At 43.4% G+C, this 12,791-nt stretch overlaps 1 protein-coding gene across 2 annotated transcripts in view; it reads right to left on the bottom strand.

Annotated features, from left to right (window-relative positions):
- Positions 1–63: 63 nt before the first annotated feature.
- smurf1 (SMAD specific E3 ubiquitin protein ligase 1) overlaps positions 64–12,791 on the bottom strand; it is a 12,842-nt gene continuing 114 nt past the window's right edge. Inside the window, exons 1-18 of one of the 2 annotated variants that reach the window (XM_020106038.2) lie at positions 12,592–12,791; positions 8,035–8,073; positions 7,441–7,549; positions 7,111–7,244; positions 6,906–6,971; positions 6,729–6,804; positions 6,302–6,513; positions 6,102–6,186; positions 5,722–5,868; positions 4,735–4,966; positions 4,446–4,549; positions 3,698–3,812; positions 3,424–3,602; positions 3,079–3,216; positions 2,840–2,960; positions 2,419–2,620; positions 1,786–1,870; positions 64–1,698 (exon numbers count right to left, since the gene is read on the bottom strand). The exon at positions 12,592–12,791 is cut by the window's right edge and continues 114 nt beyond it. In XM_020106038.2, coding sequence (XP_019961597.1) covers positions 1,599–1,698; positions 1,786–1,870; positions 2,419–2,620; positions 2,840–2,960; positions 3,079–3,216; positions 3,424–3,602; positions 3,698–3,812; positions 4,446–4,549; positions 4,735–4,966; positions 5,722–5,868; positions 6,102–6,186; positions 6,302–6,513; positions 6,729–6,804; positions 6,906–6,971; positions 7,111–7,244; positions 7,441–7,549; positions 8,035–8,073; positions 12,592–12,646 — 2,199 coding nt within the window. In that variant the 5' untranslated portion in view covers positions 12,647–12,791 and the 3' untranslated portion in view covers positions 64–1,598. The remainder of the gene's footprint in view (positions 1,699–1,785; positions 1,871–2,418; positions 2,621–2,839; positions 2,961–3,078; positions 3,217–3,423; positions 3,603–3,697; positions 3,813–4,445; positions 4,550–4,734; positions 4,967–5,721; positions 5,869–6,101; positions 6,187–6,301; positions 6,514–6,728; positions 6,805–6,905; positions 6,972–7,110; positions 7,245–7,440; positions 7,550–8,034; positions 8,074–12,591) is intronic. The other variant, XM_020106039.2, reaches the window with a different exon arrangement.

Here is a 12,791-nt window from a genome sequence, read left to right as displayed (position 1 = left end):
TTCAGTTTTTTTTTTACACATCCCTGACACGTCCCCACAATAACGCACACAACACAAGGCATGTATTTTCAATTTAATTTCTTTTAATATAATCTTATTTACATTGTATTTTTTCATAAATGTTTAGTACATAGTAAGTTACAATACTCTTGCATCCCTTACACAGTGAAATGAGAACCTAAAAAAAAGCAGATTGAAATGATACTGCTTAACAGTCTTCACTCTTCAATCTACGACAGATCTCAATGTTTTCCACGTCACTCGCTCAACATTTAGGTTTTTGATTTCATTCACTTCAATGGAGAATTAATGACTGTAAAGAGACTTTGTTCATTCATGATGGTCTTGAGGAGGATGACTACTTTTCCTGACATTCAGGCTATTGACAAAAAGAGACAGGCAGAGAAAAAAATCCAGGTTAGAGACAGAAAAAAAAGGTTGGTGAAGTGGATGATGAAACATGTACGAAAAGGCTGAGGAGATTTTATTATACACGTCACATACAACCAAAGAATTCCTGAAGCTGACTCTTTCGTTCCATCCTCCTGGCTCGTTTTTGAAAAATATCCAGGTCATGCCCTCGGTCCTCTCGTTAACGTCAGTAGAGTTAGATTTTCAAATTAGGGCCGGGAAAAGTAAATCCCTTTCACTTCAATAAAGGTAACATGGTATTTTACACACCAACACACAAACAGTTTCCATACAATGACAAAGAGTATTTCACTGCAATAAAATGATGGTTAAAAAATGTAACGAAATCCAATAAAACCCACTTTGTGGATTCCTTGAATTGCAAGTGAATTGACCCTTCAGCTCTGGTAGAGGGGCTGATGAAGATTAGTGTTGGCTCTTTGTAGAGCACATAGCAGCTTGGTCGGTAATCACTTAGTAATAAATAATAGAATATTAGAGTGGATCAGAGTGGTCGCAGATACAAACGGAAGAGACAAAAAGTTACCAAACAAGAGGAGCAGGCTCATTTGATCTTTTTTTTTTTTCTTTACAGCGTAACTGGGTGCCATGCCTGACACAAACACACACACAGCCACTCAGACGCATTCACGCACACACAGTCACTCAGACGCGCACACACACACACACACACACACACATCCACCCACCCAGGACAGTGGTTAAACATGAAGCATGAATATTAGTCGATCAATCTTGTCAGACAGAAAAGACAATCAGTCTCTGCGTTGTTCTTCACACATTGAATTTCAACGTCTCTTGTTCGCAGGCTCGTATGTGATTGGTTGATTCTGTCCGGAGACTCAAGCGCGACGGTGGCGGTTAGACATTCTGATGGATGACATCATAGCTTGTTAAAACTGAAGGATAAAAATGCTTCTTCAAAACATCTGAAAAATTTTAAAATACTTGTCCCCCCCATCCCCCCTCCTGCTGCTGTGCTTCCTCCTTTTACCCCCAACAGTCCGGTGGTGAATAGGTGGCAAGAGACTGTTCTTGTGATGCTTGGCTGCTCTGTATACATTCTGTATACATCATATTCTGTTTGTGTGTGTGTGCATATGTAAAATGTCAAATAGTCGTGTGCAAGCACAAGTGTAATTGTGTGTATGTTGGTATTGGATTCATCACTCCACAGCGAAGCCGCAGGTCTCCTCCACGGCCGTCAGCAGTTTCTCGTAAAGTTTCTCATAAGACTCGTAGGGTGGGATGTCTATCCTGTTAAAACTAGAGACAGAAAACAATGAGGAGTCACTCCAGGCCAAACACAAACGTTGATCAAGAAGAGCATTGAATTCTCTTAGGTTTCCTCACCATGTGTGGGCCTTGGGCAGGTTGTCTGTGTTGGCGTCTATCAAATGGATGGTAAAGAGCCTTGGTCCTGCAGAACCTGTAGAACCTTACACACATACATTCTAGTTATCACTGCTCTACTCTGGTACACAGAGAATCACACAGCATTTAAGATCCTGTCCGGACCTGGTACTAACAACCATCCTGAGAAATCCAATGTGCTTCCCTCTGACCACTTGTGATCCGATCTCACTTCCCTGCTGTATATGCAAGTACATCATCAATGTTCTCGAAGACCAGATGATGTTGTTTTAATCCAGTCTGAGTTTACAGATGTGACGGATGAATGTTTGTGTGAGTGTCAGTTATTCTGAAACTGTAGCGAGTCAGCTGTGAGGGTGGTCCTTCACATGCGGCCCAGGACACATTTGTGTTCAAACAGCTAGAAGAATGTCACTGCATGCGTCACCTCTGATTGTGGTCTGAGCGATCAGATCTCAAGAAGCATTGAAGACACATGTGGATGTGCTCATATGTGTACTTAGCTCCGACCACTTGTGATCACATAACCCAGGAGTGATGTTAATACCAGGCCTGCATAAATACTGCGTGTATAGAGTGTGTGTGTGGTGTCTGAGCCAGTGCCTGACCCACCCTGCAGTGCTTTGAAACCCTGTAGCGGGACCCTGGTGGAGCCGGTGACAAACTGCAGCAGGCGTCCTCTCCTCTCCTCACTGAAGGCCTCCACCGCCTGCCAGAACCACCGAACCACGTTGCTTTCACTTGTGCAGTGCTTCAGGCGGGTGTTTGTCTTCCAGTCTGCAAGGTCGATCTTCCCCAATCCACCGATGATCAACTGGACGAGGGGAATAGAAATGGATCAAAGAGGCAAAAGTGACTCAATATAAACACCAAGCATTAAGACTACATAACCTTTTTTACTGTTGTCCTCTTTCTGTGGCCAAAACTAAACAAATAGGACTGAAATTACCGTATCTCAATGATACAGATGTTGAATTATTAAATCTTTATCAGTTCAATATGATCACTGGTATCGTTCAGTGAGCACATTTACCTCAAGTTCTTTATGGTCAAAAGGTTTGAGGAGGTGTTGGGGGATGAGCTCACTGAATCCCTTCTGTAGAGCCAGAAACTGGGCTTCGATTCCTCGCATGAACCTCCAATTCACGTAAAGTCTGAAAAACACAAACACAGGTTATGTGAGCCAAATAAATATACTGTAATAGACCAGTAAAACTATTGGGCATAATAGCTCTTATATCTGGGGAAACACATGACTCTCTTTTTTCTTACCTGACATATTCTTTCTTGTTCTCTTCGGTGACGGGGATATTACGCCCATTTGGCTTGAGTTCGTGTTGTAAAAACTTTCCGAAGGCATTGTGCTCCACGCAGAATGTGTGGTCGAGGACTGAAGTGATGTCGTTCTCTCTGCGTTAGGAGCAGAAGAGTAAATTATAGTTCATCTATCCAAGCCAAGAATGGGACTGTGCACGACAACCAAGAGAAGTGTTCATGATAAAATAGCTCTCTGCTGTCAGACTGACTTGACTCTACTTTTTATCAGATAGAATTAGATTAGATGGATTTGATTTATCATTTCAGAGAGATGTGACTTGTGCAGGTAAATGTGCTCACAATATCCAGACGAGACTCTTGTGCAGCTCTGGGTCGGTGGTCTCCAGGTCGTTGAGCTGGATGGGTTTGCCCAGCAGCTGTTTGTAGAAGGGTAGCGTGAAACTCCCGTTGATGTAGTGACCATGGAAAACTGCAAGGCCCATCACACGACCCACAAAGTGGAAATATGACAAGTGGTCCTGAAAGTAGGCAACACAAAGAGACAGTCAGAGTCAGAGAGAGGCCTCTTAAATAGCTCAGCCATGAAGGGCTTTATGTGTTTGTGTGAACTCACAGGGTTGATGGACGAGTCGGGGTTGATTTGTAGCGTGTAGATATTGTCTGTTGAGTATTGGAACAGGCCGTAGTATGGGTTCAACATTTCATGACAAAGCAGGTAGAGCCACTCCCTATGAAAAACCACCACATGGTTAACACATGTTCAAAAGTAACAGAGAATTAGGTAAATTAATAATTTAAAGTAAAAAAAAAACTACATTATGTTATTAAGTGTTTGCAACCACGCAACCTGTCAGGTCTGTTACAGCTTAATGAATGTAATGGACATTTTTTTCTTTGTTAGTATCATGGTCATCACCTATTTCTGACTGAAATCAACGTTTCCTTCAAGGCCAAACAAGGAGGGAAAATATATAAATAGACAATTCGAGACATCCAAGGGAAACCTGCTCAGTTATTATATCGGCTATCGGTTATTATATCCAACTGACACTCAATAAAAACTAGGCTAGATCAATACTGTGAGTACTATCCATGGAGTCAGAGCTCCCAAGACAATCAGCTCGGGCTGAGCAGCCGTTAACCAACCACTTGGTGGTTCACTAAATGGACTTCAAAGAAAATTGTGGTTATCTCTAGAATCACATGAACAGCATTCATAAGGTTTTTGACTTATTTGCGTTGCATTTTGATTTCCTAAGCACCTGTGTAGTAAGGTAGCAACTACTTTTTAACGTTTTAAACTGGGTCATATATTTAGTTTAGATTTAAAAATGGTGCTCGAGGATTTGATGATGAATTACCTGGCCACCCCACCGTAGTCCAGACCCTCCTCTCCCCTGAACTTCACCATGAGACGCTTCTTCAGGTCTTTGGGCCTCATCTTCATTATTTGTCGATACGACTCCTGCAACAACACACAAAACATTAATACGTATATATGATCAGATATAAATAAAAACGTTCACATTTGTACAACTGTTCGATCCGTCTGCATGTGTGTATCAGGGAGAAAGTGTGAGAGATGTTGTGATTTCTTTCAGCTGGTTGTTTTACACCATCGTCATTTCATTACTTCCTGGTTGCACCCACCTCAAAGATCTCCTCTCGGGACACTTCTATACGACAGTGTCCCGCTTGAGGCTGCTGCAAGGACAGCTCGTGCCGCAGAAGCTTCAGTTTATGGACCAAGTCTCTCTCGTAGCGTGCTGCCACATCTCCATCTCCTCCTCCACTGCCACCACCTACTCCACCACCTCCTCCATCCTCGCCCCCCACATCCATCTGGGGGGTTTGGGAAGATTCCTTTGCTTGGGATTGCTGGCTGGAAGTGTGGAGAAGCAGAAGAAGACAGGGGGAAGACGACACAAAGAGAGGAAGAGATGGGTTGAAAGAAAGACAGGAAAAATAAATAAATACTGTGCATTCACTTTGAGTAGCTTAATCTACTGCAAGCCTGCATTTCTTTGAATCACACTTCAGCTGAAACACAGCTGATGAATGTTAGTAGTTCATGTTCATATCCAGTCTGAGTTCAGAATTACAGCAGCAACAGATTAGATTAACGACAGATTAAGTCCTGAAAACACTAAAGCCGTTTTGTTAAGACATTAACTCCAGAGGATATCCGCACAATGGGGTCCGAACTTTCTCCGGAGTTTGCCTTTCACATATATGCAGGACATAACATATTCATTGAGCTGTGGATATCAAGTGTCGTTGTTTACAGCACATCGACAGCAGCGTCAAAGTGCTGCTCTTTCTAAGTTGATATCTTTGTCAGCATCTTCTGCATATATATATAGCACCTCTTTTTCATACTGAGATATATGTATTCTTTTTCCTCTTTCTCAGTTTTGCGCCCATTGCATGTTAGAAACGCCCACGCAATTAATCCTCTGGAGAATCTCCTGCGGTAATTCTCACATGGACATTATATAGAGTTTTTATTAATGGGCTGGCTAAAGAAACTCCGGAGAATGTCCGCCAACGACTGACTCAAAGACCTATGCATTCTCACACACACCCTCTGGATAATTTCAAGAGAACAAGTTTTTAAGTGTGTCTGCATTCCTATACCTGATAATGGTGTGTAGGCGTGGATCTGTGAACTGCGTGGTTCTGTTGTTGTGGTCAACAAAGTAGATCCGGCCGGACACAGTGCTTCGGACCTCCCAGCCCACCGGCAATGGACCAAGCTCTTCGCAGCTCACACTGGCCAGGTCCCTGCAGCAGAGACATATAAGCAGAGTGAGACAACAGTTCTTTAGCTCTTATAAACTGTATATTCTTAACTCATCGTACAGATACAGGAGGCCCAAGGAAATAACCTGAGAAATGTCCCTCAATGTATTGATGAAATTAGTGGAGCATTTAAATTCTTTTGTTGAGTGATGCTTTATTCTAGGGGAATCTAATTTTGGGTTAAGCTTGGACAAGGGACGGGGGTGTGGTCGTACCGTGGTATCCGAGGGTCGTGCCAGGTACTGACACCTGTCTGTGTATGTAGGAAATACACCTGGCCCTGCACCGTTGTTCGCTGCTCTGTTTGATTGAAAAAAAAAAAAAAAAGAAAGATGTTACATGACTTCATAAAGTCAACATGACAGATTTCGTTTAGATAAACATCAAGAGTTGGTCAGGGAAGTGTTTGACAGACCATATCCTTCTGGTAGATCAGGCGGCTGGTGCCCGTGAGGTCGGTTCTGAGGGGTGTGGCCGTGGCCTCTGGAGTCCTGCCCTCTGATTCGCTGGGTCTGTAGACGGCTCTCCTGACTGGGTGAGTCAAGCCGGCAGTTCCCACCCCCCGCCGCACCAGTGGGGTCAGAGTAGGGCAGCGGTTCTTCACTGAAACATCCCTCAAACACAGGCCTACACATACAAAAACACAAAAACATTTTCATGGTTAAATGAGAAACTTCAAGTATTTAGATTTTTTTTTGACTAATATAACTTTTTTTAACAGTTAAATGTTTCAAGTCAGAAACCAAGACAACAATCCATGAAACACATTCAAGCATTTAGTAATCGTTTGTCAAAATGTGAGTATATGACATTGGCAGCATTACGTTCGATGACACACTCACCCATCATTTTCCAACAGTCCTCTGCAGTCTACCACAGGGCCTCCGCTGCCGATGCGGTCTCGTGTCTGTAAGCTCACTGGAAACATGAAGGGGTCAGAGTAATGACAGTCTGCACGTTTAAGAGTGAAATTAAAGTGACAAAAAGTGAGAGAAAGAGATCTGTGTATTCATCCTCACCAACAATCTGCCCCCGCACCGCATCGCTGTCTGAGGGGTTGAGCTTACATAGATCTAGACGCTGGTCTGGAAAGAGATGGGGAAGGAAATACATTAAGTTAATTCCACACCCGAAAATAAATGATCTACCAGACATGATCTGTGAGTACGTATGAATTTATATCCGTGTAAAATCAAAGCACTGGAAAAAGAAAGGTAGACTTACATCCTGTGTCTTTTAGCCTGCTGATGGCATTAGAAAGAAGTCGTATGCAGCCAAGGAAGCCCGCCCCCTGTCGTTTATGGATCTTTTTGTGGTTCCATATACTGATGGTGATGGAGTCTGTCTTTCCAATGTAGCTGAAAGAGAAACATCATCAGGATCTAATGTCTTCACTTTAAAAGTAAAACAATCAATCAATAAAAGGATGCATTTAATAAAGGAGCACATCATTTAGCATTGATTTGAAGTACAGCTACAAGTCGTTGCATTTAACATCTCAAAGACAATCAGCATTATCCAGAGCACTAGTAGAGTGTGGTGCAGGAGACTCACAGGTCATAGTGCTGATTCCATTTGGGATCCAGTGTGCTCTTGACTGTGTCTGTCGAGTGGCATTGACCTGATCCGTCCACCACAACTTTGGCAAATGGATCTGGCAGACCTGCATGCACATAATTCAGTTGTTTGCACACACATAATAAACTCACAAAGACAATAGTAAGAGCGAAGCATGCAACACTCTTCACAACAATGCCAAACTCTCCATTATTGCACACATTATTCAGCTGAATGTATTATTCTTTTCTGTATCTTATCTGTTATGGCAATAATGGCATTTTTAATTGAAGCCTGAGAAGCTTTGAGAAATAGTCCAAATGTCTGATTGTGGGTCGTTTGCTGCAGTTGACCCAGGCAGGCCAGATGAACTTGTTATGATGGTGCTATCACAGGTCAACACTGGCCTTCCCTGCTGTGCGGGAACGATGGGAATGCATAGTATGATCATAGCGCACAGCAAGTGAGCCACAGCAAAGCCAATTTATGCAGAGTTGCTTTCGACGGCACATACAGCTCCTTAAAGACACACATAATCATCATCACCAATCACCACTCTGTCAGATCCATACACACAATAGAGGTACTTACGAAAGAAGTCTTTCTTTGCAAGGTTCTTGGCACATAATACTGCAAAACAAAAAAAACCATTATGAACAAAATGCCGAAGACGCAAATATGTAAATGTTCTCCGTGTGTGTAGGCTGCTGCCAATGGATGCTGCTGCAGATAAAAACATCTGAGGAGGAACAACGTTGTTTAGGATAATATATGAATGCCAGGGGATGGAAATGAGCAGGAAAACTTATGTGACATGCAGAAAGAGGGAGCAGTAAAGTATAGGCTAGTGTCAGGACCATGGTGCACACGCCGCCCACAGTGAGAGAGTGGCAGAATGCCTTCTCTGCCACATCATCTTTGTGGACTCAGAGAGCAGCTCTGATCTGACCAAGACAATGTGAATTTATAAGTCTGTGCTAAGTATTTAGTTTACTGTGCGTGTGGGCGAGTGTTTTTGTTTGACAGACAGCCTGTGTGGTGCAACAGCTGGCATATGTCACTCTAGGTTAAATCCGCTGCAACAGACAACTGAACCACATGAAGCCAATTTTTAGAAACACACTCATGTCCAGTCTGTCACAATATGACTTGATTATAGGGCAGTGTGGATGAAAACAAGCTGCTTGTGTGTATTCAAGGCTGATGTAATGACCTCAGAGAGTGACTGCAACAAAAAAAACACAACATAACTGTAATAATATTAACACTACAGGACATAATGGAAAATTCTGGATATTTTCATTTAAGCCCATTATTGTAAACTTTATCTGTTCCAATGTAAGTATGAACATGAATTAGCTGTAGATGTTATTCTTCAAGCGTGATCAGAAAGAGATGTATCACCCCGACAATATTAAAAAGCAGTAGTACAGCCACAATGAAGAACATTTTTTTGAGATTTAAGTTCAAGAGATAAAACTTGTAATTTATAAGACAGACATGATACAGCATGTATTAAGTCATAATTCAATGATGAAGCTAGGAGTTGCACTCCATCTGGACCCAAACTCTTAATACCAATCTCATCGTTTCTTAAGAAACTGTGAAACCTCTTTAAATAACACAGATGTAACCAATGATGTGCAGCCGACCACTACCAAACCTTCCTCCTCCACTAAAGAGGCAATTTCCCTGCAGTGCAATTGGTTCTTTGTTAGGAATAGACACAGTTTCTTGCCCAATCTTATTCCCGATCCTTATTATGATGTGGAGCTGATGTGACAAAAGATAAGGTATTTCATTAGTTGTACAACCTATACTAAAAGCATAACCTAAAAAGATGTTTAACTCATTTCACAATGTTCCTGTCTGGGCTCAAAAGAACAAAAGTAATTTAATGATCGACAGCACCTTAACATGTTATCATTGCTTAGAGGTCCAATTAAAACACCATTTGGTTTGGCCCAGACATCTATCTAGGAAGTTAGTCAGTCAGCCGGCAGTTAAGGATGTGGTGACTGTGGTTGCGTAGATGTGTCTGGTGTAGGCCCATCTATTTCCTGTGATTAACCCGTGGAGAATGGCTGCAGGATATCCTTCTCTCTTCCTCATCATTCCCTTTGATTCCTCCTCCTCTTCATCCATCCCCTGACTCATACATTCCACGGCGAAACCTCATCTTTTCTACACAGACACAATGAAAGAAACACAGCGACAGAGGGAGAGAATCAAGTTTCTAGTTTGCCTCCTCGTCCTGATGAGCAGGAGAGGACTTTCTCCGTCACTGTCACTCCTGCGCTCTCCTCCTCTCTCACCCTCCAATCTCTTGCCAGAGACAAGAGACACCCCTACTTTCACCCTATCTCTCCTTTTTTCTGCCTCTTGACCAGCTCTTCTGTGTTAATGAATGTGTGACAGGCCCTTTCTCATCTCAGGAAATTCCTCATCCTGCCAAGGTCAGGGCTGGTGAAGACGCACACACAGCCACAGTTCAACTGGTTCTCAGTTTTCCCCCCAATGCTGCTGTCTTTTTTTTGGCCATTTTTTGTCCTCTCTAAAAAAAACTGAAAGCTGGGGGAGAGGCCGTGCGGGGGACAAATCGTAGTCATCCAATCTTGAGTGAAAAAGCAGAAACATTTCAAGGGAGATGATGAAAAACTGAGCTACTTCTGTACCAGGTGAGCAGCTCCTCAAGGAATTTGAAGACGCAGCACATTTGTAGCACAATTAACCATCTCACAAATATCTCAAGCGTTTGCACTTCTGCTCACCGCTTACACTTTAACCTCTTACAACATTAGATATTTTTTGGGTAAATGACGAGAACCGTTCAAGCATAGAAGTTGATTAAAACTTCTTAAATCGGATAAAAGTCAAATACTTTGGTTTTGTAAGTGGGGATTGAAAATCTTTATGAACGCTGAAATCCTTAAGGCTCTGAAAAGACTGTCTTAAAATGCAGTTTACAAGTGATGTAAACAGACCCATGTAATATTACAACAATGTAATTTCCTGTGTAACTTTCATTGTTTTGCTCCTTTTCTCTTTAGTTATTCCTCATTGTCCCACTTCTCTGCCCTCTTTCCAGTTTTCTCTCTCTCCCTCTCCCTCCCTGCTGTCCTGACATTGCCCTGTGTTGGCGCCTAGACAAGTCGGCGTTCAATCCGACTAACAGGCACAAAAACCTCAAGCAGCACGTGTTGCTTCCATGAGCAAATTAACATAATCCTGCTGAATCACTGATTCTTTCATTCATTCAAGTGCATTTTTCCACAACAAAGCCCATTTATTTCAAAACAGAAAGACATTTATTCGCCATCTTTTTGACCCATTTGTTTTCTGTGTCTTGCATCGTTGTGATTATGTATCTACATAAATAATCAGGGCGAAGAATCTGAACATTTGTCGCCAATGTCAGTATTAAGGTTCAATAAATTCTGTCAAGATGAGCAAGATAAGAGTATCAGCAGTTGTTTCCTTTGAACGTCCACTGTTTTTCTACATCTCACAAGAACACATTAGCGACGGACATTTTTCTCGCACGCAATTTGCGTCTCCTTCGTGTTTTCAACTCATACCCGAGAACTGATGGCGTAGACAGAGAGACACAACAATTCCCTCTAAGTTGACGAAAACACGTCTATACAAACACAAACCAATCTCGTATATATGAACCAATGTCAAACTTGCCTGGTCTATTGTCTCTACCACTGCCACAGACACACAGGCTTAACCAACGTAGGCCAAACAACCCCTCTCTCTGACAGACTAAACAGAGCGCCGGCCAGCCAGGCAGCATTGCACTTCTATTGGCTCACCACACATTCCTTGCCCAATTAGAATTCCACTCATACCTATGGGGGCGGGACACACAGTCACAGGAAATAACCCCAGTTTGAATCCAATCTGAAATAATGAATGACTGGTTTCAAAACATTTATTTTGTGATTATTGATAATTTTTTAATGTCCAGGCCTGTGTGACACCTGCCATTTGAATGTAAACTGAAACGAGCGTGTCAGGCTGTAATTTTATTCAAATTTTTTCTATTTTGATTTTCTCGCAGCTGTAATCGTTTCAGAAAATGAGGAACAGAGTAGAAAAATAACACAAGGCGTGTGGCAGACATTGTCAGACAGCACTCCGGCTCAAACACATTCATCGTACTCATAAGTTTGAGGACACCTTCCTACACAGATCTTTATAAATGCTCAGTTATTATGAGTCAGGGGGGACAAGGCGTCTGACCAGCGGCAGAGGGCTCATTAGCATTTGAATGGAGGCCCCTGGATGCCCAGTGGGGTCACATTAGCTACAGTAAAAACCATTGTTCCAGCTGTGTGTGTGTGTGTGTGTGTGTGTGTGTGAGACTCCACTGTGTCCTGCAGAGAGTCAGACCAAATGAACCGAGCAGAAATGTTTGAGTTAGCACTGAACCCTGAGAGCAAACGTGTCCAACCTCTCTGGGCACAGGACAAGTTCAGCGAGTCAGACATTCGTGTAGCTGCAGCTGACACAGCAGCGAAATCAATACTCATAGCTAATCTAGGCTAGCATGTCACATCTTCCGATAGATCGATTCCCGGAGAGGGTGCCGGTCCACGTTCGCTCCCATCCTTGATGCAGAGTTCGTGGCGGTCAGGTCAGACGATGATCTCGGCTGGTGGTCAGCCCCCCACCCCCCAAAAATATGGGTGTAACGTTAGCTAGCTGAGCGTTAGCGGTCAACGTTGACTACAATGTTGGTGTTAGCTAGCGCAGGCTGGCTAAGAGGTGGTGGTGAGGGGGGGTGAGTGTTAGCATCGGGTAAAGTTTCTGGGTAAATCGTCGGTGTTTCCAGTGACCCGGTAAACAGCGGGCTGGTCGGACGGACGTGTGAGCCGTAACACCCGCTGGATAGACGGCTGCTTCTTAGCTCTCGTTTCGGTGCTTTGGTTAGCATGTCAGCTAACAGGCTAGCACTTACGGCTCTCACAAAAACCGGATGTTTGGGCTAAAGGCTGAGCCGCACACACTCCGCGGTGTCTGGCTAAGCTTCGCCGAACACCAGCACTTGTGCGAGTGGATGGAAAACAGCGGCGGCTCCGGTTGAAACACACACAACGAGCGTTTTCTTTCGTTTTCTTTTTTTTTTTTTTTGCGTGTTACCTGTCAGTCGGATTTTAATGCTGGACCCGTTCCTCCTGGTCCCAGGATTCGACATCACTCCGGGAGAAGCGATCACACAAACTTCCCGTCGGAGTGGCCGGAAAACACGGTTTCACCTCTCAGCGGGGACCCGAGCGGCCGCGGGTCGGACTCATGCGCTGCGCCGTCGCTGTGCTCACGGACCAACGCGTATTATTTCA

The sequence above is a fragment of the Paralichthys olivaceus genome, chromosome 5 (genome assembly GCF_024713975.1).
Source record: "Paralichthys olivaceus isolate ysfri-2021 chromosome 5, ASM2471397v2, whole genome shotgun sequence".
Lineage (NCBI taxonomy): Eukaryota > Metazoa > Chordata > Actinopteri > Pleuronectiformes > Paralichthyidae > Paralichthys > Paralichthys olivaceus.
The sequence above is the reverse complement of the archived record's forward strand: the minus strand, read 5'-3'. Positions and strand labels throughout refer to the sequence as shown.